The sequence below is a fragment of the Gobio gobio genome (genome assembly GCF_949357685.1).
Source record: "Gobio gobio genome assembly, chromosome: 8".
Taxonomy (NCBI): Eukaryota; Metazoa; Chordata; class Actinopteri; order Cypriniformes; family Gobionidae; genus Gobio; species Gobio gobio.
This window is the reverse complement of record NC_137114.1, coordinates 46,747,370-46,773,590: the sequence shown is the minus strand read 5'-3', so window position 1 is coordinate 46,773,590 and position 26,221 is coordinate 46,747,370. Positions and strand designations below refer to the sequence as shown.

The 26,221-nt window shown below is 41.5% G+C and overlaps 1 protein-coding gene across 2 annotated transcripts in view; it reads right to left on the bottom strand.

The window, feature by feature from the left end:
* LOC307129890 (uncharacterized protein) overlaps positions 1–25,849 on the bottom strand; it is a 32,339-nt gene extending 6,490 nt beyond the window's left edge. The window contains exons 1-3 of one of the 2 annotated variants that reach the window (XM_079822688.1): positions 25,716–25,849; positions 15,054–15,312; positions 7,448–9,495 (exon numbers count right to left, since the gene is read on the bottom strand). In XM_079822688.1, coding sequence (XP_079678814.1) covers positions 7,973–9,495; positions 15,054–15,150 — 1,620 coding nt within the window. In that variant the 5' untranslated portion in view covers positions 15,151–15,312; positions 25,716–25,849 and the 3' untranslated portion in view covers positions 7,448–7,972. Of the gene's footprint in view, positions 1–7,447; positions 9,496–15,053; positions 15,313–25,715 lie in introns of those variants that run through there. The other variant, XM_079822689.1, reaches the window with a different exon arrangement.
* Between the last annotated feature and the right edge of the window lie 372 nt (positions 25,850–26,221).

Sequence of the window (26,221 nt, the reverse complement as noted above, 5' to 3'; positions counted from 1 at the left end):
CAGAGATATGGAGATCTTAATGTGGTTTCATGAGTAAATTGGTCAATTGTTCACATTTTCAGTGGTCAAAAACCAAACGTGGGTCACTTTGCATACAGCTGATACTTTTGTCTTTTACAGAGGAATATCTGAACAGCAAATAATGTTGAAATGGAGTTGTTTTTTCTGTCAAAACAATTGCATAGAATATACCGGAGTGCCATAAATATATATATTTTTATATTATATAAAAATATATTTTTATAAGTTTGTGTGCATGTCACTCTAAAAGTATTAAAGATATCTTGATATCCTTCTATTCTTAATTCTTTTCAATGGGTAAAGGTTGATTTGACATGGAATGACCCTTTAATTACATTTAAATGAAGTGAACATATGTTTTCTGTCAGGAATATGGAGTATTTTGATACAAGTTAGATATTAATTGCATTTAAAATAAGGTTTGTTCAACTCCTGTCCAAAGTCTGAGAGAAACAACAGGACCATCATGTTTAACTGAGCTGCTGAAAAGTCTTAAAAGGTAAAGTCTGCTCTGTATTTTTACTGCACAAGAGGCGTGATCAACGGGAATAGTTCAAATGACTCTGTATGAAATTGGATAGTCCTTCAACCAATCAGACCAACAATCCATTGCTTCTCTATCCGTCATGATGTGAAACCCGCCAATAGACCCTTTTCACAGACTGTGATGACGCATTTTAACAAGGGATGAAATGGTATGAAATTTCATATCACGATTATAGTGACCAAAATGATCACAATTATCAATATTATCATGGTTTTGTTCCAATCAGGTGAAAGTTTTCAAAAAGAACAGATGCACACACTGAAAACATTTCAACAAGTTTTATATTTTAACATCAACAAACCGCAAAAAAAACATCTCTATGCACTTTAAGCAAGATTCTTTTCTGTGCATTTCCTTCCTTATAATGACCGTCGTCAATAGCAACGCATTATAACAGCACACATCTACGCATCACAACGGACGCTCTCTTTCATTCAAATGCAACTTGTGTCTGTTTTTGATTGTATTGAAAATGAAATCAGAGGACTTTACTATTAATACAACTATAATTATTACTTCTTGTGATCATCTTGTCTGGAGGATTGTTTTGCACACTGTACAAAATGGATTTATAAACAGGTAAGATTTAAAACAATATGTATGTGGTAAAGAAAATCTGGGTAATAAGTGTACAATGAATATACATTATTATCCCTTAAATGTCATCCTAGTCTTGTCTGAACTTGTTTGTTCGTCTTTGGCTCAAGCTTCACATTATTATTTCTATGGATGCATCGAATCCAGGATTCGGTCGAATATTGGGTTCGGTTTCTGCCTTAATTTTTTTTCCATTTTGTCACATAAGCCGGTTTGTGATTGGTCCCTGCAAATTTGTAACAGAAGCAGGATAGAAATATGTTCAGGTTTCCAGAAAAGCCTCTTTGTCTCCAAAAGTTCCCTGTTTTCCCCTCATTCATTATGGTGATGTCTGAGATCTTCTGTAAAGTGGCACATTAAGCACATTTTATTGGTGTAATAGAGTCAGAGTCTGTGAAAAACTCTCTGCCAACATATTATTACACTCTAATAATAAACCAAGACACACAACGCATTTCATTACATTTGTCCTTAAATATGTCCAAAGCAACTTACAGTGCACTTATTACATAGACAATCCCCCTGGAGCAACATGGAATAAAGTGGCTTGCTCAAGGACACACTGGTGGCGGCGACTGCTCAAACAGCAACTTTCTGCATATCAGTTTAGTGGTTTAACCCACTAAACCACCATCTCATCATAATGTTAAACTCTCTAATCTGAGTAACATCTCTCACCTGCAGACTGGAAATATAAGGCATCCGAATGAAATATTCCACATTTGTCCTTCATTAATGATCGTTAACAGCGTCGCTTTCAGCTTCAACTAGTCTCAGCACTCGTCCCGTCTCTCTTCTGCGCATGCTCAGTGCGCGTCAGTTTTCTTCTTCTTCTTCTATTGTTTTTATTGGCGGTTGGCAAACAACTTTCGGGTGCATTACCGCCTCCCACTTATCTGGAGTGCGTACTAATGCTATATAAACACCCAAATTATAGGCATACACTGCAAAAAAATTATCTTCTTACTTAGTCATTTTGTCTTGTTTCTAGTCTAAATATCAAAAAATTCTTATATCAAGATGGTTTTGCCATATAAGTAAAATGACAAGATATCTTTTCTTGTTTTCTTGAAAATAAAATCTAAATGAAGCAAGTTTTTGCTTAAAACAAGCAACATTATCTGCCAATGGGGTGAGCAAAATAATATTGTTTCTGATTGAAATCTTGTTTCTTGTTTCTGTCCCGAACAGAAAAAAGATAATTTTTCTTTTGGCAGATAATTTAGCTTTTTTTAAAGATGCATTATGTAAAAAAATTCTGAAAAATATCCAAAAACCACTAGACCAGTGTTATATATTTTGTTCAGTTGAGTACTTACAATATCCCAAATGTTTGCAACTATTTGTAAATCGTGAGAAAATTGCTATTTTCCTCAAGGAACCGGGACGTGTGAGGGAGTCGCCTGTCGATGGCGTCATATCTGCGTTACCCTCAGTTTTATTTTGCAGAAACGCTTTACTCTCACTGCAGTGTGAACAAGCGTCATAGCAGCCGCAGAGCAAACGCACAGAGTAACGTCATAACTTAATTTTAAACACACAGATGTATCTAATATGATAAACAGAGCTGCGTTACCTCATACTCATGACCGGAAAAGCGGAAGGGGTGTCGGTGACTGTGGCATAATAAAAGTCCCGCTGCTCGCGAGGCATGTGTTGCGTTCATCGTATTAACAATCTCTCCAGCCGCCTTGCTCAGCTCCACAACACTCGGTCCTGCTTCTGCTTCATACTACAGTAACATTAATAATCATATCCATGAACATGATTTCTGCCCGAGTCCTATTCCGATTCTTTTCCACCGGCTGTGAGATTAAAATCCACATGTTCCAAGATTCCGCGCTCAAACGTGGCGTCATCAAACTACGCCTTTGTTTTGAATAGGTGACCTCTGACAGAAAAGTTACATAGTGCAGCTTTAAGCAAAAACTTAAAAAATATCTTATGTCATTTAAAGGGGCTATATGCAACTTTTCCCCCAAAATAAACGTAATAGCCTTTTTATTTTACCATTTATGACTCAAACATCTCCTGATTAGCATACTGACACCTTGTCCGCTCACAGTGGGTGCACCTATAAGCCTGTATCTTATTTTTCCTATTTTCTGGCGGGTCGTCTTTTCCCGCGCTGTCTGCGGATGTGACGTCACCACCGCTGCGAGAGCGAGCAGAAAATAAGAGCAGTTCTATTTTTTGGCCACAGGTGTCAGTCGCGAGTTTAAATTTCAGAAAAACGCATATAGCCCCTTTAACTTATCTAGTAAATGCATCTTGATTTAAGAATTTTTTGATATTTGGACTGGAAAAAAGAAAAAAATACTAAATAAGAAGAGCATTTTTTGCAGTGTATACGTATATATATATATATATATATATCTTAGGTCATTCTTTAAAACTTCTCTCTCTGAATCACACTTCTGGCAATGCAATAAAACATGATCCAATGTTTCTTGCTCTCCACAATATTCATACTTTCCATCATTATGTTTTCCAATCACGTAGAGAGAACCGTTTAGCCCAGTATGCCCATTCCTTATTCTTATAATAACCTTCTCCTCTTTTCTATTTCGCCCTCCAGACCCTGTCCCAAATAGTAATGGATTGTTTTAAAACAGATATTTCCCTTTACTTTCTTTGTTCCTTTAATTCTGCCACATCTTTTTTTATTTGTCCTTTAATCACCACTTTAGCTTCTGACTTACTAATATTGTGTATGTGTTTATTCCCACTCTTCAAAGCCCATTTTGCTCCTTTATCTGCCTTTTCAATCCCATCAACTCCAACATGTGCAGGGACGCACACAAAACTAGGCGCTGCGTAATATCACTGCGCTGCTGCACCGATGGCACAGCAGCAAAGTTCCTTGATTACTACACAGGAATGAGAGTATAGTTTCTAGCCATATCGGTCTAGAAAATCACAACTTTTAATTTTCCACACTTAGTACACAATAGGAAAATGTTGGTGTTATTTTGTCACTTAATGAGCAGTAGGCTAGCTGGAGCCATTTAACTCCAGTCTTTGTGCTAAGCTAGGCTAGCGGTGGGTGCATCAGACAGAGTTATGGCATGCACGAAGATGAGAATAGTATTTATGGACTTATCTAACTCTGGGGGATACGGTGAATAAGATAAAGTTCCAAAAAGGGGTGGGTCGTTGCCCGTTGATCCCGCCTCTTGTGGTCTGATTGGTTGAAGGACTATCCAATTGCATACAGAGTCATTTAATTTATGCTCGTTTATCATGCCTCTTGTGCAGTAGTAAATACATAGCAGACTCCCCAGACCAATGTTCATTCTTAAATTGAGCTTGGTCTGGCGATAGCCAGACAAATGCCCACCAGTTGATGCAAGTAAAATGGGCCAATAAAGTTTCTGCACCTTTTGGGGTTAGGAATTGGTGAGTGATTGGTAGCAATTCCTTATTGGTGTCCCCAGTCAAATTTTAAAGAGAAACATTGGTTTTACTGGTATTAATTAACAAATACATTTATACATACATTCCAAATTATATTTGTATATATTTGTTAATAAGGATAAAAATTAATACCAGTAATACCATTGTTTAGCCAGATGCCTGTATAGCCTGTATATGTGCAATCCCTAACAGCTAAAAAAAATTTCTCAGACATACAGTGGGGAGAACAAGTATTTGATACACTGCCGATTTTGCAGGTTTGCCCACTTACAAAGCATGTAGAGGTCTGTAATTTGTATCATAGGTACACTTCAACTGAGAGACACGGAATCTAAAACAAAAATCCAGAAAATCACATGATTTCTAAGTAATTAATTTGCACTTTATTGCATGACATAAGTGTTTGATCACCTACCAACCAGTAAGAATTCCAGCTCTCACAGACCTGTTAGTCTTTCTTTAAGAAGCCCTCCTGTTCTCCACTCATTTCCTATATTAACTGCACCTGTTTGAACTCATTACCTGTATAAAAGACACCTGTCCACACACTCAATCAAACAGGCTCCAACCTCTCCACAATGGCCAAGACCAGAGAGCTGTGTAAGGACATTAGGGATAAAATTGTAGACCTGCACAAGGCTGGGATGGGCTACAGGACAATAGGCAAGCAGATTGGTGAGAAGGCAACAACTGTTGGCACAATTATTAGAAAATGAAAGAAGTTCAAGATGACGGTCTATCTCCCTCGGTCTGGGGCACCATGCAAGATCTCAGCTTGTGGGGCATCAATGAACATGAGGAAGGTGAGGGATCAGCCCAGAACTACACGGCATGACCTGGCCAATGACCTGAAGAGAGCTGGGACCCCAGTCTCAAAGAAAACCAATAGTAATAGGGGTGGGAATCTTTTACCATCTCACGATTCAATTCGATTCCGATTCTTGAGGCCACGATTCGATTCATAATCGATTTTCGATTCAAAACGATTCGATTTTATCCATAATGATTTCTAATCGGGTTTCTGATCATGATCTACTCTCATCTGCTTTACTATCCGGAATGACAAACGAAGACATTAAAGTGTCTTTTTCACATTTATTAAGTTAAATTCTCAGGAAAGTCTGGTTTTCAATTGCTACTCATTAGTAGCTAGGTATAAAATAAGTTGGAACAAAAATAAAGTGCTTCTTCAAATTACAAAATGGTTGAAAATAGATGCATTTCCCAGAAAAGTTGCAGTTTACCACAAATATCATGTAGAACACAACCGGTGAAGACAAAAAAAAATTATATTTCTCAGTCAGACAAAGTAACTTAAAGAATAACAAGTTATGAAAATAAAGTGCTGGGAGTTTTGTGAAACACTGCAGTGTGCGTTGGTCTGCAGCTGGCTGCTGACTCTGCTCCGTGCCGCTGAGCACCAGGTGATGCCTAGTAATATGAGCCCGTGCATTTGTTGTGCTGCCGAAGTACTTGGTCTTCATTTTGCAAAGCTTGCACACTGTGTGTGTCATGTCCAGCGCAGTGATCCCAGGCATTCGGTAAAAACCGAAATTACGCCAAACTTTAGTTTTAAGTGAAGACGGGGCTGGTTGGATCTCCCTCTCATCCATATTTGCTTCCTCTCTGTTTTAGGGATTTGCCGCTCGCGTTCACAAACTGTCTGCATGGTGACGTCCGGACGTCGCGTTTAGGCTAGTTACAAAATGGAGGCGAACAGCCAGCTGATTTTATTAATTTATTAAATCGATTCTTGTACATTTCAGATCGATTCTGAATCGTTGCAAATGAGAATGTCCAGCATGCCCAGGCCCATCTGAAGTTTGCCAATGACCATCTGGATGATCCAGAGGAGGAATGGGAGAAGGTCATGTGGTCTGATGAGACAAAAATAGAGCTTTTTGGTCTAAACTCCACTCGCCGTGTTTGGAGGAAGAAGAAGGATGAGTACAACCCCAAGAATACCATCCCAACCGTGAAGCATGGAGGTGGAAACATCATTCTTTGGGGATGCTTTTCTGCAAAGGGGACAGAACGACTGCACCGTATTGAGGGGAGGATGGATGGGGCCATGTATCGCAAGATCTTGGCCAACAACCTCATTCCTTCAGTAAGAGCATTGAAGATGGGTCGTGGTTCCAGCATGACAACGACCCGAAACACACAGCCAGGACAACTAAGGAGTGGCTCTGTAAGAAGCATCTCAAGGTCCTGGAGTGGCCTAGCTAGTCTCCAGTCTTGAACCCAATAGAAAATCTTTGGAGGGAGCTGAAAGTCTGTATTGCCCAGCGACAGCCCCGAAACCTGAAGGATCTAGAGAAGGTCTGTATGGAGGAGTGGGCCAAAATCCCTGCTGCAGTGTGTGCAAACCTGGTCAAGAACTACAGGAAACGTATGATCTCTGTAATTGCAAACAAAGAATTTCAGAAAATTTCCGTACCAAATATTAAGTTCTGCTTTTCTGATGTATCAAATACTTATGTCATGCAATAAAATGCTAATTAATTCCTTAAAAATCATACAATGTGATTTTCTGGATTTTTTTATGATAAAGATTACAGACTTCTACATACTTTGTAAGTGGCCAAACCTGCAAAATCGGCAATGTATAAAAATACTTGTTCTCCCCACTGTAACTACATAATTATTACCTGTTATTATTACATTTCACATAAAAGTAATATGAATAAATACTGATTCAGTGCAGTTTTTGTTACTCATTGATGCTTGAACCTCCCCTTTCAATAACGCGGCACTATGCCCTTGGTGTGTACGACACTGCTCGCATTACGCACTATTAAAACTGAATGAATCAATTCAGCATTCAACACCATGGTAAAGATGAGTAAATTCGACAAAGTGATTTAATACATGATGTATTGATGTTGTGAGTTAGCACATTTTATTATACCATTTTTAAATTGCCTGTTAAAGTTTTATGGGACAATTACAAAACACACTAATTCTTCTAACAATGCATTGAAATCATGAAATTACAAGTAAGTGTACAATTATATTTTGCCTCTAACATGCACAAATGCTATATGCCCATTTCAAGGTGTGATTTCTCGACTGCCACAAGGACTGCCCTAACAAAATACAGATTTGTGCAGTTTTTACTGTACCTGTTTTTTGTTAATTGGCCTTTAGTTTGAATTTAGCTTTATTGTAGCATTGCCAAAGCATTGACCAAGCTCTTTGATCTAATGGTGTTGAGCGGTCCAAACGCAAACTTTTTTGACAGTAATTGATAGTACTCTGATCCAATGGCATATAGGAATCGTCAGATTGACCGTTTTCTGATCAAATAGTGTGGGGGAACTAGTGGGGGCGGCAATAACATTTTAGGCCGTGACATCCTCTCTTATTGGCTCTTATTGGCATCCAGTATTACGGCTTCTCTCCAGTATGAAGTCTCTCATGTGATTTCAGGCGTGCCAACCGAGTGAAACTCTTGTCACAATATGAGCACTTAAAAGGTTTTTCTCCAGTATGAATTCTTTGGTGCTGTTTCAGTTTGTCAGCTGTAATAAAGCTCTTCCCACAGTCCAAACACACATGATCTCTCACTACATCATGTGTTTTCTGGTGCCGTTTAAAATTCTTCAGCCGCGAAAAACTCTTTCCACAGAGAGAACACACATGAGGTCTCTCATCTGAATGAACTATTAGGTGTTCTTTTAGATGTGATGATGAAATAAAATCTTTACCACACTGAAAACAGGTAAATGTTTTTTTCCCAGAGTGACGGAGCAGATGAACACTAAGACCTGATGGGCGAGAAAAACTCTTTCCACACTGAGTGCATGTATACGGTTTCTCTCCAGTGTGAACTCTTTGGTGCCGTTTCAGTTCACAGGATGTAGTAAAGCTCTTCCCACAGTAACAACACACATGATCTCTCACACCTGTATGTATTTTCTGGTGCAGTTTAAAACTGTCCAACCTTGAAAAACTCTTTCCACAGAAAGAACACAAGTGAGGCTTCTCATCTGAATGAACATGTAGGTGTTGTATTAGATTTGATGATGAATTAAAACCTTTCCCACACTGATCGCACTTGAATGGTTTTTCTCCAGTGTGAATGCGCAGATGATACTTGAGATCATAGGATTGAGAAAAACTCTTTCCACACTGAGTGCATGTATACGGTTTCTCTCCAGTGTGAATAAATAGATGATTTTTTAAACCTGATGCTTCTCTGAAACTCTTCTCACATTGAGTACAGTGGTACGGCTTCTCTCCAGTATGAACTCGCTCATGTGATTTCAGGCGTCCCAACCGAGTGTAACTCTTGTCACAATGTGAGCACTTGAAAGATTTTTCTCCAGTATGAGTTCTGTAGTGATCTTTCAGATGACTAGGTGTAGTAAAGCTCTTTCCACAGTCCAAGCACACATGATCTCTCACTTCATCATGTGTTTTCTGGTGCAGTTTAAAATTCTTCAGTCGTGAAAAACTCTTTCCACAGAGAGAACACACATGAGGCTTCTCATCTGAATGAACTTTCAGGTGGTCTTTTAGGTCTGATGACAAAATAAAATCTTTACCACACTGATCACAGTTAAATGATTTTTTCCCAGAGTGACGGAGCAGATGAACACGGAGGCATGATGCTTGAGAAAAACTCTTTCCACACTGAGTGCATGTATACGGTTTCTCTCCAGTATGAGCTCTCATGTGTGTGTTAAGTGTTCCTTTATTTTGGAAACTCTTTCCACACTGAGTGCATGTATACGGTTTCTCTCCAGTGTGAACTCTCATGTGTCTGTTAAGGTTTTGTTTTTGTGTGAAACTCTGTCCACACTGAGAGCAGGTGTGCAGAATTTTGGCTTTTGTTTCTTGAGTTTTGAAGTCACAGAGTTTCTTTACATCATTTAGTTTGTGTCGTTGCTCCTTCACTTCCAACTGATCTAAAACAAATGTATTAAGCAGTCAGAATCAGTTTAATGAGGTTAAATGTCCAAATTAAAAACACTTAGCAGAAAACAAGACTGTCTCTGTGAGTATAACATATCTTAAACACTTTACAATAAAGGTTTCATTAGTTAACATGAAATAATAATATTTTTTTATTTTATTTTTGTATTGGATTTTTGTATTGGATACACTTTATTTTATCGTGTCATTGTTACAGTGTAATTTTATATTTAAGTACTGGGTCATATTAATTAACTACATAAATGGTAAGAAAATCAAGAAAACCATTGCTAATCCATAACTTAATAATCAGAAAAGGCTAAAGAGTAAAGTATGTGTCCTGACCCTGCCTAGTCTTGTTCCTGAAAAGTCTTGCTTACTGTTTTTGCTGCCTTTCTTGTTTCTTGCAGCCCATTTGATCCGCATTTGAGTCCTCGCCTCATCCCTCACTCCAAACCCTGACAGTACGAACTCGCCATAAGAGGACTCAGCAGACACTGGGCATCTTACTTTTCCCATCTCCCTCCAACTGGGTCTCAGTGAAAGACCAGATGATCCAACTAGTCCAGTATGTCTCTCTTCAACAAGAAGGTTGTAACATCAAAGACTTTGCCTTTACTTCCTGGCTGTAGTGGATGACCTGGACTACATCGATAATCCTGATATTAAAGAGGTTTTTAACACCTGCCTCACAAAGCCACACAAAGCCCCTCAGCCCTTAGGAGATGTGCCATTTACATCAGTGTGGGAAGGTGAAGTCCCTTCGCCACACAAATTCTCTCCTCATTGACTGTTTCCCACTTCCACCTTCAGTGTAATCCCCAGCCCTCCTATGACTCAGAATCAGAGGAGGAGGAAGAACGGGTTCACCTCATCTGCCACCTGAAACCATATTCCAGTGGTTTTCAAGGACCCGACTCTTAAGCTCCCAAGTGCAGGACCCGACTTTGGTGGTCCCAGGTCCAGTGGTCCAGGAGGACCTGACTTCAGTGGTCCCAGGTCCGGTGGTACAGGAGGACCTGACTTCAGTGGTCCGGTGGTCCAGGAGGACCTGACTGCGGTGATCTCAAGCCTGGTGGTCAGATCCTCTGTCAATGCCAAAGAGGTCATGCCTGAGCTGCCCACTCTCCCTGTTACAGCCACACTTTCCCTGTCAGTCCTACCATGGCCAAGAAGGCTGTGTTTGGCTTTTATGTTTTGGCTGTCCTGCGTGTCTGGAATAAGAACAGGACTTGGGATCAGTCAGCAACCCAGCAGCCATCACCGAGCAACCTGCTCTGTTGAATCCACTCTGTCCTGCAATGCCTTTGCCTCTTCTGTGTGTCTGGGCCACACACACATCTCTCTTGGCTTCATCGGCTTGGCTTCACTCAGTGTGGAGTACCCGGCCCTCTTGGAGTCTCTGGGAGGGTTGCTGGAAAGTGCTCCGACTGGAGACTCCATCGTTCTACTAGGGGACTTCAACGCCCAGGTGGGCAGTGACAGTGACACCTGGAGGGGCGTGATTGGGAGGAACGGCCCCCCTGATCTGAACCCGAGCGGTGTTCTGTTATTGGATTTCTGGATTACGACCTCGGGCCGTATATCTTGGACACTCGGGTGAAGAGAGGGGTGGAGCTGTCAACTGATCACCACCTGGTGGTGAGTTGGATCCTATGGCGGGGGAGGAAGCTGGACAGACTTGGCAGACCCAAACGTACTGTGAGGGACTGTTGGGAAAGTTTGGCCAAGCCCCCTGTCAGAGAGATCTTCAACTCCCACCTCCGGAGGAGCTTCGACCAGATCCCGAGGGAGTCTGGAGATATTGAGTCAGAGTGGACCATGTTCTCCACCTCCATTGTCGATGCAGCCGCTCAGAGCTGTGGCCGTAAGTAGGGCTGAAACGATTAGTCGACATTGTCGACAATAAAAAATTGTCGACAAATATCTTTGTTGTCGAGTAGTCATTTGATCTCATGTGACCTAATGTAAGCACCTGCAATAATGCGATTTGACCGCTACGGCGCTGTAGCGCTAGAGTGTAATGCAGCCCTTACAAATGTTGCAGTAGAAGAAAACAGTGCGAATGACGGAGTGCAAATAAATCTGAACTAGCAAGATGTTGGAAAGTTTCACAAAACTTCAAACTAAGGCTACGTCTCAATCAGCTCCCTAGTTCAGTAGTCAGGGCACTGATCAGGGATCAGCCCATTGACTCTGGTCCTGATCAGTGCCCTGACTACTGAACTAGGGGGCTGATTGAGATGTGCAAGGCGAAACTTTTCACGGGAGCACAATGTGCATGTTGGAGCACTTAAAGAGGAAACAACTAACTAACTAGCGGTAAATCTCTTAATTAGAGAATGCAATACTACTAATAATTGTAATAATATTAACAATAATATAATAAATACAGTAATGTGATGATTTATTTAGCATAGAAGAAAGTTTGATCGAGCTTGGAGTCTTGGAGGACTTTTTTATTATTATAACACTATTAGGTATTATAGTCTCATCACTTGCCTGTATTTTGTTCCATATGCATAAAGACTTACAAAAGGCGATGTTAGGAAGAATATCATGTCAGTTACTTTTTCATATTGTTAATTAAAAGGTGAATGAGAATCTGTCAGCTCAATTGTCATGTAAGAGATAAATATTATGTCATTTTGTCTGCAATGTCATTTGCAGATTAATATTTTTACCATTCTTTGTGTCCTGAAGTAAATGCCCTCTTTTTCTGTTTCAGTTCTAAGAAAATCAGTGGGCCTATTATTGTTTTACAAATGAAGCTCTTAATACTGCTGCCAAGAGATGTTTACATTTTTTTGTCTGTAATGCAGCTAATTTTTGTTTATTATCATTTATTTTTTCAATTGAAAGCGAACAGAATATTTAAACAATGCTTCGAGAACATTTGTGTGTGTGTTTTGAGTTCTAACCGCTCTAAAGTTAATTAAAACAACCATTTCAAAAGCTGAAGTGACTTTCTTTTTTATATATTATAGGTAGATTATGTATAACTCAATGTTTTAACTAATTGAAAAAGCTGAATAATCGTTCAAAATTTACTGATTAGTCATCGATGTCAATGACATTAATCAATGATTAGTCGATTAATTGTTCTAATAATCGTTAGATTAATCGATTATTAAAATAATCGTTTGTTGCAGCCTGTCGAGGCGGCAATCCCTGAACCCGGTGGTGGACACCGGAAGTAAGGTATGCAGTCAAGCTGAAGAAGGAGTCCTATCGGGCCTGGCTGGCTTGTGGGACTCCTGAGATAGCTGACAGGTACTGGCAGGCCAAGCAGACTGAGGAAGACGTGGCTGAGGGCTCGGAGGTGGACTCGTCCATTACCCAGGCTGAAGTCATCGAGGTAGTTAAAAAGCTCCTCGGTGGCAAGGCACCGGGGGTGGTTGAGATCCAACCTGAGTACCTCAAGTCTGTGGATGTTTTGGGGCTGTCTTGGCTGACACGCCTCTGCAGCATCGGGTGGCGGTTGGGGACAGTGCCTCTGGACAGGCAGACCAGGGTGGTGGTCCCTCTTTTCAAGAAGAGGGACCGGAGAGAAGGGTTCAAACTTCTTAGTCTCCCCGGGAAAGTCTATGCCAGGGTACTAGAGAGGAGAATTTGGCCGATTGAGGAAACTTTGGATTTAGGGGTAACAGTGTGGTTTTCGTGGAATACTGGACCAGCTCTAAACCCTTTCCAGGGTGCTGAAGGTTTCTTAGGAGTTTGCCCAACCAATCCACATGAGTTTTGTGGATTTGGAGAAGGCATGGGGTTCCCCCGGGAAAGAGCTGGAGGAAGTGGCTAGGGAGAGGGAAGTCTGGGCGTCTCTGCTTAGACTGTTGCCCCCACGACCCGGCCCCGGATAAGCGGAAGATAATGGATAGATGGATGGAAAATGTAATTTGCAATATGCCCTTTAAGTAATGTGAACCAACAATGAACAGCTGGATTTTTATTAACTAACATTAACATAGATTAATAAATATTATAATTAAGGGTGCTCCGATCAGGATTTTTGGAGCCGATCACCGATTGCCGATCACAGGAAGCAGTATCTGCCGATACGATCACAGATACCGATCTATTTGAAGCCTTCTTATTATCATGTAGAATTATTTATAGGGAATTTTACAGATATTTTTTTGACAATGGGGGAATCCCCCCCTTAGGTGTCTCTTGTCATATAAATATATATAATTATCTCACCTAAATATTTGATCATGAAGTGCATTTTTGTTTTTAAAGACAAATTTTAAGGTAGGTCTAATATTAGTATTGAGGTAAGAAATACTAAAGACATTTAATAAGGAATCAAATGTAAATTAACATTGGTCTTCCCTGAATAAATTAAATTAGATTAATCCTTACACTTAAGGTTGCAAAAGTTAGTCATTCAAGAGCAGTGAGTGTCATAAAGGTTAATCAAACAACACAAGACAAAGAGAAACTCAGAGACAGCAGCAGTTTATTCGGCTGCTGTCACTTTAAGAGCGAATACGGTTACTCGCGAGTCACGACGGGGTTTACGTGCATACTCATCAAGGTGGTAATGTAGTACATACATTTGTGTGTATTTGACCATTTCAGCGCAATTTGTACTCGCAAGCTTTTTGTGAGATGGCCTGTGTGTGTGTACGCGCGCGCTCACGGTCTCATGCAGAGCATGTGAGTGCTGAGCAGTTTGAACACTGGCAAGACTTAAAAATAAATGCAAATGATAAACTTTAGTGACGATGCAACACTGCCTAAATTGTGTAAGTGGCAAATCCTCTGTCAACTGTGCAGCTCGATTTTAGTGCAGATGTGATGCGCTGATGTGAAGCCATTTGAGGATTTTGAAAGTGAAAGAGAGAGCACGCGCACGCTGTGATTCACTCGCGCTGTTTGTGAACTTACGTCTCACAGAAAGTTTTCAAATGACTTCGTAAGTTATTTAATACAGAAATATGAATTGTACCTTCAGCATTATGATTATTTTACCCGCGCCGGAAGGAGAATGAGACGGTGTCGCTGCATGTGATGCCCTAGCTCTCACGGCAGGCACGTGTTTTTATGTGTCGTCAGCATGCGATCGGTTCATGAGATCGGCCTTTTTAGAGACCGCCGATCAATCATCCCAAAGCGATTTTCGACCGATAGAGATCGGTTGCCGATCAATCGGAGCACCCCTAATTATAATCAATGTATTGTTTTGTATTAACTGAGACCTGTTACAACACTTGCAAATTGTTGCCCTTGACTGTTTTAGTTGCTTCTATTGCTCTCATGTGTAAGTTGCTTTGGATAAAAGAGTCTTCTAAATGACTAAATGTAATGTATTGTTGATTGTTAGTTAATACATTAACTAATGTTATCAAATGAAAACTTATCGTAAAGTGTTAAAGTATCTTTAATGTGCAAAGGTCAGTTCTGTCATTCATTGCGATTAAATACGATTTAAAACTGATAAAATATGATCATTTAGATGCATTTCTCTATCATTTATCATCCATATACTGATTATTATTTCACGGCTACTAAAGTAGTCAATAATGAAGAATCAAGAATGGACACCAACCTATTTGTTCCTCAGTATCTTCATGTTTTATTCTGGATGGTTCTGGATAACTCATGTCTTCAATCTCCTCTTTAATCTCCTCTTTAATCTCCTCCATCTTTAACAGTCACACAGATTTCAGCTGCTACACCTGGTTTGTCCTTCTCTTGTAGGATGATGTGAATATTCCCAGTATTTATTGGTGAATTGTTGTGGGAGGGGCTTCACTGCAGGTGTGAACAGTGATCACTGTGAGATACTGACGCCCACAGGACCAGATCTGGAAAAATCAAAGATAAGTTTTTTAATTTATACTGAATTACCAGAGTTGACCAGACCTGGCTATTTTTTTTTTATTTTGTTAATATTTTTTTCTGAAGAAAGACAAACATAAATATTAATGAAAGCCAAAATATTAAATGTCATGGATGTATATTTACTTAATAATCCACAATTCTTTAGAGGGGGGTCAATATGACAATTTTCACCTGAGATTCTGAGCCAAATTACAGGAGGGTAAAATTTAAAAAGATGGCAGCTTTATTTTACTTTTAAACAGAGATTGGTAGGACTATTAGTAAAATCTGTCGACTTTAACAATCTTTGTTGCATTATATGCCAACAGTGACTTTTCAAAAATGTAAAAAAACACTTATTGTTTTTTGCCCCAGGTTTGCATGCCTGTAACTCAAGAAGTATTAATGATATCCTAAAATCCTCTTTTATTCTGGTTCTTATCAAGCATTTCTTTTGGTATCTTCATTTTAAAGGCTCCACAGTGTTTCCCCTAGGATTTTTTCCAGGGGCGGTGGTAGACCTCCCGAAACTACTAGTGTCGCGGATACGTGGTGTTGTCATAGACGCGGCGTGCAGTAGGCGGTAAGTTTGGTAAATAAATATAAACAACATTTATTTATACATCACACAACTATTTACAACAAAAAAAGCGGTTGGCTTTGCTTGAGTTGTTTCTCCAGATTTTGATGCTTTTTTGTTTTGTCACATTTTTACCGCTAAAGTTTCTACATGGAGCTCGCAAATCCATTTCTTTTTAAATATATTTCAGGGCTCAAAGAATAAGACATTTTTCCAGGGGTTAAATTTTTTCCTGCCCTGCCAAAATTTTCACTGGCCCCACCACAGAAAAACTAATAAATAAAATAAAATAGGCCTAGTATTGTTATTGTTATTTTTGATCCATGTAACCTTGATAAATAAGGTTATGACTAAACTAAAACTATTATCCTAACTATATTTTTTTATATTGTTAAAGACAGTCTTAAAATAAGAACAAATAATCAAATAATGAGCAAAAGTGCAAATAAATACAACAGAACAAACATATACAAGTGAAATAAACAGTTATTTTCATGTAGGTCTAAGCTAGATTGTCAGGTACAAAAAAAGTAATCAAATGTAAAATATCACTGCATAGTCTGCATAAAATGAGATATGATCAAAACACAGTCGAAGAAGCAGCAACGTACGATATCATATGTAAGCAGATGAATATGTAAAATAACACGATCATCAACATTAAACAGCATATAAATCAAAACTGCCTAATGTTATTGAATGAAATGTCAACCCACGACGAGCTCTAGGACTGTGAAGCTTTGGGGTGTTGATGAACTTGATCTACTCCATCTGTGTTTGATCATCCTTCATCGGTGTAGTCTTTTACAAAAACATGATTTTCTCAGCTTTATGCTCAAAATGTTGCTTTTTCATGAAACTTGCAACAAGTGTTGATTAAAAAAAATTATGTATGAAGCTAGAATAAAGCAGAGGGTAGGCCTATGTTCTTTCTATTGATATATTGCATGTTTAGATATTCTGTGGGCCATGAAACTTGTGAAAATGACCATAAATGCTGGCGGTGACTGGCAAATTTCAAGTTTACGTTAACGACATAACCGACTAAGTTTACGATGATACTCAACATGACAGGCATTTTGATATAATTGTGTGAATATTCGCGTGCTGTGAGACGCATGGCCATGTTTATGTGTGTTGTTGCTGCGCTTTGCGAATAGCAAACTGAGAGACACTTTCTCGTCTATGTGCGCTTGAATATTTAAATTGGCAAGGCTTAAAAATGCGCAAATTATCAACTTCTGTGAAGAAGCTGCTGCACTGGCCCGAGTGTCTTTCACGCTGGCACTGGACCATCGGGCAATTATTATTGTCGACCGTAATGACAAATCATTTTTGTCATTCATTCATTTGTCATTTTTTTCTATCAACACAGTTGCATAGAATATACCTGTCTGAGTGCCATAAATATTATTTTTTCCAAAGTTTTGAGCCTGTCACTCAAAAAGTATTAAATATATCTTGATATCTGTTGTGAATTCTCTTCCTTTAAGTTTAAAGTTGGCTGTGTGTGTGAGGTTTAAGTTATGACTTGCGTAAGTAACGTAGTGCAGCGTTTCCAGCACGTACAGTCTTAGCGTATCTGCCTATTCACTTACTCCAGCGGAGGAGTCAGATCGCGCGCTCTCACTCAGCTGCAGCGTTTATGTGCAAGAGAAAGTTCATGATGAAAAATTACCTCAACTTCACTAATGTGTATATGGTCACATCTTGTACAATAAACAGCCAAATTCAATCTGATGACTCCGACTCCCTGACCAGAGTTCTGTAGCGGTCAATAACATATTCACCAGCATTCAGTGGGGCAATCCCCAACATTGGTCCTTCGAGCCGGAGCTATTGACTACTACAGTGATGTCATCAGAAGAGCGATCAACTTCATTCCCTCATGCTGAGACTTCAGACAGACCCTCACGGCAGCGTCGCACACCCAAGCATCTGGAGGAATATCTTCTTGACTATAGCCATCACCGACCTGCCCTTTCCTCCCCACCTACAGCAGAGGTGCCAGCGGAGCAGAGAGGAGCAGCAGCCGCAGTGGGCATAACTAGTCAGTCACGACCAGTCTCCAGTCAGGGTGAGCATCCGGACACAAGTTCATTAGATATGTTGAGCATGAGTTCATTGAGGAAAATCTTGAAGTCTATTTCTGAAAAGGAAAGGGATGAGGCTGCCGATATGACTGTGCTTCACAGTAAGCTTAAACAATATGAAAACCGACAGCGTCGGCGCAAAGAGCTGATGGAACATATCACATCGTTCCTGAGGGAGGAAGAAGATGAGGAGGATGATCAAGTTGAAAAGCCTGCTACATCATCACTAAGATCTCATTTAGTAACTCCTTCACATCCACCTCCCTCCAGTCATTCTTCCTCTGCATCACAGAGTGCGAGTGCCACACAGATAAGTTCAAGTACACCTGCAGCAGCGGCAGAGCACTTCAACCCTGGTTTTGTGCCAATACAGCCAGTCGCTTCACTCCCTTTGTACTCGCCAATTTCATCTGGGATGTTACCTGGCGCCGTAGCCCATGCTACAAGAGCAGAGACTGTGCCATTACGGCTTAATAAACAGTTTTACCCTTATGACGATGCTGGAAATGCCGTTCTGCCTCAGGTGCAGCCTCAGTTAGTAGCTCCCACGCCAACCTACCAGCATCCCAGTGTGCCTTACCTCTACACCACAGTGGCACCTTCTCCACGACAACCTGTCGACACGCTGCCTACACGTTTTTCAATTCCTCATTATACTCCAGTGCCTCCAGTGGTGTCAGTGCCGCAAACCCTGCACAGCGCTTCAGTTCCTGTTGTAAACATGCCCGCCCGTGCAGACAATTCTCTAATGTCATTGAACCAGCCACTGAAGCAACCAGAATACTTTGTGCCTCACCGCTCTTTACATGCTGCTCCCCAACCAAAGATTCCTGATTTTGTGGATGACAACGAGAGGGAATTTGCTAACCTGAAGTTGGCACTGGACAACCTTCTGGAACCTCATGCAGAGCTAGATGAAAAATACAAGTACCACATCTTGCTGGAACATCTCAAATTGCCTGAGGCACAGATGATTGGACAGTCTTGTCGCCACCATCCATACCCATATTCAGCAGCTATGCAAGCTCTTCAGTTGCAATATGGTCAACCACACCAGCTGGCTCAGAGCGAAATAGCAGCAATCCTCACAGCACCAGAGGTAAAATCGAATGACGCTCGCAGTTTCCAGAGTTTCGCTCTCCGCGTCCATCTCCTAGTAAGCATGCTGTTGTCTTTGGAGGGGCCCAGAGGGATGGAGTTGAACTGCTGCTCGCATGTAGATCGCTTGCTCAGTAAGCTGCCCAAGTACTTAAGAGATGGCTTCATAGAGTTTCTCCAGTTGCAAGGGAAGCTCAACTCACCAAATATTAACCCATACAACCTACAAGACTTTGCGGGATGGCTCCAAGTCAAAGCTCAGCAACAGAGACTGTCCAGTAGGTTAGTGCAGCGCTACCAATACGAGAAATCTCTAAGCAGTCCAAAGGAGAAGACTGTGGTTAAACCTAGAAGCCAAAGTACAGCCTTGTATCATGGTGCAGCACCTACAGAGGCTAAAGCCTACCTCAGTTCTAAGGTGTCTCAGAAGAGAACGCCACCCAAAGTCAACTGTCTCTTCTGTAGCAGCAAAGACCACTACATCACTCGATGCAACAGTATCAAAGAACGGTCAGTTGATGAACTTTGCAAATGGATCTCAGAGGGACAGCGCTGCTGGAAATGTGCACGTTCCCATGCACCTGAAGTATGCAGCTTAAAGAAACCCTGCAGTGACTGTGGTGGTATCCACCTTCAGGTGCTTCATGGTGTGGCCCGAAGACATGCAACTGAAACATTATCGGATACCTCTGAGAGTCGTATCTACCTCTTACCCTCCATTACATCTGGCAGAGTCCTCCTGAAAGTGGTACCAGTTCTGCTACACCACAAATCAAGGACATTGGAGACATATGCTATATTAGATGACGGAGCACAGCGCACCATGATCCTACCCAATGCCATCCAACAGCTCCAGCTGAAAGGTGAACCTGAGACTCTAGCCCTTCGTACCGTCCGACCTGACACTACGCATCTCAGTGGCTCCAGGGTCACCTTTGAAATCTCCCCAAGAGGTAACCCAGAGAAACGCTATCAAGTGTTTGGAGCATTCACAGCTTCTGGTCTAGATCTGGTGGAACAGTCATACCCTGTTCAGACTCTTCAGAGACGGTATGCACATCTAAGGGGAATTCCGCTACAGCCATTTCACAAGGTACGTCCACTGGTGCTCATAGGTTCAGACCAAGTTCACCTCATTACCGCAGAAGAGCCTATTCGCCAAGGCACCAAAGGGGGTCCAGTAGCAGTCCATACAGCTCTCGGGTGGGCTCTGCAAGGAGCAGTAATGTGCACCACAGACCATTCACCATTAAAGCAATGTTTCTTTCTCTCCACTGCTCACCCAGACGATCTTCTGTACAGAAATGTGGAAAGGCTATGGCAACTGGACGTGCTACCCTTTCACAACGAAAAACTGGTTGTCCGATCTAGACAAGACAAAGAGGCTATACAGCTGCTTGAGTCCCAAACAAAACAAGTCCGTGTAAAGGGTGTACAACGTTACGCCACTCCTCTTTTGTGGAAACCAGGCGCTCTTAAACTCAAAGGCTCCATGCAATCTGTTCTTGCAAATCTGAGGAGCACTGAAAGGAGACTCCAGAAAGATTCTGAAAGGGCCTCAATCTACTCAGGAGAGATGGCCAAGCTTATCGAGGCAGGATACGTAGCCAAGCTCAACCAAAGAGAAGCAGCCCAGACAGAGGAGTCATGGTACCTACCCCACCATCTGGTAAGCCATAACAACAAATCAAGACTGGTTTTCAACTGTTCGTTCACACACCATGGTCTATCTCTTAATGATCAACTCCTGCCAGGTCCTGCACTTGGACCATCACTTTTGGGCGTCCTGCTAAGATTCAGGCAGTATCAGGTGGCTGTAAGTGCAGATATCAAGGGCATGTTCCATCAGGTCCGTCTCCTGCCGAAAGACAAACCCTTTCTCCGTTTCATCTGGAGAGACCTACACAGTGAGAACCCTCCAGATGTATACGAATGGCAGGTTCTACCCTTCGGTACAACAAGCAGTCCATGCTGTGCCATCTTTGCTCTGCAGCATCATGCTCACAATTTGGAAGCCAAATATCCAGGGTTGCAAGACATGGTACATCAGAGCTTCTACGTGGACAACTGCCTAACAAGTTTTCCTACTGTGGTGGCAGCCAAACAAACAGTGGACCAACTACGCAGTATGCTAGCAGAAGGAGGGTTTGATCTCAGACAGTGGGCTAGTAGTCACCCAGCCGTGGTCGCTCATCTTCCTGCTGAAGCCCGCTCCTCTGCCACAGAACAGTGGTTAGTTCAAACCCATGTCGACCCAGTGGAGCCCACATTGGGCCTCAGGTGGAACTGTGCAACTGATACTCTTGGCTATCATTACCGGCCCATTGAGCATGCAGCACTGACTATGAGAACAGCCTACCAGGTGCTGGCATCTCAATATGATCCATTGGGGTTCATATTACCGTTCACCACCAGGGCTAAGGTGATCATCCAACAGTTGTGGACTAAAAAGAGAGACTGGGATGACTCGGATCTACCTACAAACCTTCAGGCCTCCTGGATCAACTGGGAAAGCGAGCTTAAACATCTCCGTGCAGTATCCATTCCTCGCTGTTACACACCAGCTTCCACAACTGCAACAGAACAGCACAGTTCCCTCCATGTGTTCTGCGATGCCTCTGAAAGAGCATATGGGGCAGTGGCATATTTAGCAGTTCAAATTGGAAGTGATATGCATGTTTCCTTCGTAATGGCTAGATCGAGGGTTTCTCCTAAGAGGCAGCAGTCTATACCTCGCCTGGAGCTTTGCGCTGCCTTAGCTGGAGCTCAGCTGGCCAAACTGGTGAAGGAGGAGATGACTCTCTCCATCGGTCAGACAATTCTGTGGACAGACTCCATGACTGTGCTGGAGTGGATTCAGTCAGACTCCTGTCGATATAAAGTGTTCGTGGGAACACGAATCTCCGAGATACAGGAATTAACAGACCACAGATCATGGAGGTATGTAAATACGCAGGAGAACCCAGCTGATGACATAACTAGAGGTACATCCCTCCAAAGTTTGGCTGAGCCTTGTCGATGGAGTCAAGGGCCTCCATTCTTGAAACAGAGCCCAGAGCACTGGCCTAAGAAACCTGAAGTTGCACAGTCAGAGGGAGTCTCTGAACAGAAAGGCTTCTCCTGCTACTGCTTAATGGCACAGGAAACTGCTTCCAACCTCCCTGACGCCACACAATTCAGCACATGGCGTGAACTAGTGGAGACAACTCAACAAAACAGTCAAGGCGCGTCCACATCAAACTCCACAAACAGTGAGCCTGTGACCAGTAGAGAAGCTGAAGCTGTTCTGCTTAGAGCATGCCAACTTCAGAGTTTTCCCGAAGAAGTTGCTGCCCTCCAGGCGCAGAAACCAGTTCCTGCACATAGTCGGTTAGTCAGTCTTGCTCCGGAATGGGATCCACTGACTAACATGATTAGAGTTGGGGGCCGCTTAAGGAGGCTGGAAAACTTAGACCCAGAGCAAATCCACCCCATTGTGCTAGACCCAAGACACGCAGTAACAAAGCTACTTATCAAAGAGTTTGATGAGCGACTGCTACACCCAGGAGCAGAGAGAGTCTATGCTGAGATACGAAGACAGTACTGGATTCTCAGAGGACGCCAGGCTATAAAGCACCATCAACTTCTTTGTCTGGCCTGTCAGCGCTGGAGAGCACAGCCAAAGGTCCCCCAAATGGCAGACTTGCCACCAGAACGCCTCCGACTGCTCTGTCCACCTTTCTACTCCACCGGCGTTGATTGCTTTGGCCCATACTTGGTCAAAATAGGAAGGCGGAATGAGAAACGCTGGGGTCTGATCTTCAAATGTCTCACAACTAGGGCAGTTCACACTGAGCTCCTCAATTCGATGGATACAGACGCTTTCCTTCTTGCACTCCGCCGGTTCATAGCCAGAAGGGGTAAACCACACGAAATTCGTTCGGATTGCGGCACCAACTTCCGCGGAGCTGACAGAGAATTACGGGAAGCTTTCTCAATGATGGAGCCAGAGCTCAAGACTCAGCTTTCAAAATATCAGATTAACTTCAAGTTTAATCCCCCCGGTGCTCCACACTTTGGCGGAATATGGGAACGTGAAGTCCGTTCCATAAAGAATGCTCTCCAGGTAGCTGTCGGAACCCAAGCTGTCACAGAGGATGTCCTGTCCACCGTCCTAGTGGAGGTGGAGGGAATTCTTAATTCAAAACCACTTGGATATGTGTCAACAGACGTCGCTGACATTGATCCTATCACTCCAAATATTCTCCTTATGGGGCGGCGGGATGCATCACTTCCTCAGGTGGCATACACTTTAGGAGATATGGGGCGGCGAAGATGGCGTCACTGCCAGAATATGGTGGACCAATTCTGGATACAGTTCACGAGAAACTACCTGCCTACTCTCCAGACTCGACAGAAGTGGCAAAAATCATCAGAAAATCTGGAAGCAGACTCTGTTGTATTGATCGTAGATCCCCAACTCGCAAGAGCTCAGTGGCCCATAGGCAGAGTTCGAAAGACATTGCCTAGTAGTGACGGATGTGTGCGGACTGCTGAAATTGTCATTGATGGTAAAACTTACCTCAGACCAGTTGCCCGGCTGATAAAGTTGCCAACATTAGAAGGGAACACTACAGACCTTTAGAGAATTCCTTTGATTACCCATTTGCTGTTCAAATGTGGGGGCGGCTGTTGTGAATTCTCTTCCTTTAAGTTTAAAGTTGGCTGTGTGTGTGAGGTTTAAGTTATGACTTGCGTAAGTAACGTAGTGCAGCGTTTCCAGCACGTACAGTCTTAGCGTATCTGCCTATTCACTTACTCCAGCGGAGGAGTCAGATCGCGCGCTCTCACTCAGCTGCAGCGTTTATGTGCAAGAGAAAGTTCATGATGAAAAATTACCTCAACTTCACTAATGTGTATATGGTCACATCTTGTACAATAAACAGCCAAATTCAATCTGATGACTCCGACTCCCTGACCAGAGTTCTGTAGCGGTCAATAACATATTCACCAGCATTCAGTGGGGCAATCCCCAACAATATCCTTCTATTCTTAACCCATAAGAACCCGGACCAATGTATGCTTATAGGAAAATTATGGGGCATATAAAACAGGCTTAATGGACCACTTGTAACATGTTTCTGCAGATGTTTTTGAAATACAACCCCTCCTTGTGAAAGATCTGTAATGTTACACATGTGTCATTTGGCGTTTATGATAATTTTTTATGTTACATATATGTCACATTGGGCATTTATTTCTCAGTTTAAAATTTTTTTTAAATATTTTTTTAGCTAAATAGCTGTTTTTTTCTGTTTCTTTTCTTTTCCACAACATTTATCAAAATTATGCATATTATTAAAAAATTAATAACAAAACATATCAAGCCAAAGACGGATCTTCCAACACTTATCCCCTGCTTGCTGATTTTAAGAATCATTGTTGTCAGTGAAATGTAGACATGCTAGTAGAGTCTGAAAACAGTTGCGTAACATTTTGTCAGCCACCATGGTATATCATTTTGTCATTTTCCCAAGTATGCATGATTTCCTGACATTTTGTGCAGATCATGCGCAGATCAATACCAATCAATATTTCAATTATATTAAACAGTGCTGTTAACATTTTTCTGGGTCCCAGATTTTATATAAAACATAGAGAAAATATATAACACTAAAAAAATTATTGAATCTGCTAAATTAATTGAGCAGCTCATTAATATTTTTCTTAATATGACAAATACATAACATCAAAATTCCACCAACTGTTGTAAGGTTAACAGCCCGATGTGACATATATGTCACCACAATATTTTCGTAACTTGTTTTATATCAATTTGTTTAAGAAATGTATTATAATCAGGTTAAGTGTACTCTATGATAAGTTATTAAAATGTTAGAATTGTTGCATGGGTAAGTTATTAAAATAAGTTATTAAATACCTTTAGTAACAAAAACAAGTGTATTAAAAAATTGCTCACACTGCAACATGTGCTAACCAGACAGGAAATGTTGCCATGGCAACAAAAAATGCACAAATTGTCACATGACTGAACCTGGGTGTTCCTTATATGTCACTTAGGGACTTCCTGAGTTGAAATTTAGGGATATTGCTTTAAAAAGACCTTTCCAGATAATCACCAGTGTTTGTGACACCCGTGTCACTGTGGGTTCTTATGGGTTAATTATTTTCAATGGGTAAAGGTTGATTTGACATGGAATGACCCTTTAATTACATTTAGATGAAGTGAACACATGTTTTCTGTCAGGAATATGGAGTATTTTGATACAAGTTAAAATGCATTTAAAACAAGGTTTGTTCAACTCTTGTCCAAAGTCTGAGAGAAACAACAGGACCATCATGTTTAACTGAGCTGCTGAAAAGCCTCTTTGTCTCAAAGTTCCCTGTTTTCCCCTCATTCATTATGCTGATGTCTGAGATCTTCTGTAAAGTGGCACATTAAGCACATTTTATTGGTGTAATAGAGTCAGAGTCTGTGAAAAACTCTCTGCCAACATATTATTACACTCTAATAATAAACCAGGACACACAACGCATTTCTTTACATTGGTCCTTAAACATGTAAACTCTGGAGCTGATTAATGTTAAACTCTGTAATCTGAGAAACATCTCTCACCTGCAGACTGGAAATATAAGGCATCCGGAGAAAATATTCCACTTTTGTCCTTTATTTACGATCCTTAAACAGCGTCACTTTCAGCTTCAACTGGTCTCAGCACTCGTCCTGTCTCTCGCGCTTCTCTCTTCTGCGCATGCCCAGTGCGCGTAATTTTTTCTTAAAGGGGCCGCATATTCTTAAACAGGCCCGGTTCCAGGATCAAATCACGGGCTGCGTCCGAAAACCTAGACAGCTGACCTGTTGCCTCGCTGCCTTTTCAGACAATAGCCACGTTTACATGCACACTTTTTTGTCATTCCGATTAAAATCATTCCGATTGAAAGATTGGGTGGACTGTTTACATGAGACGTTATCTAAACCGATCTGGTGTTTACATGTGCTGACTTTCGGTAGGAATCATTTTGTGACATGCGCACACAGTTTGTCTGCCGCCTCAGATTCGTTACGTATCGTGGATCAATAATTCTGTGTTGGTAATTTTAATATTTATTTATTTTTCTGTG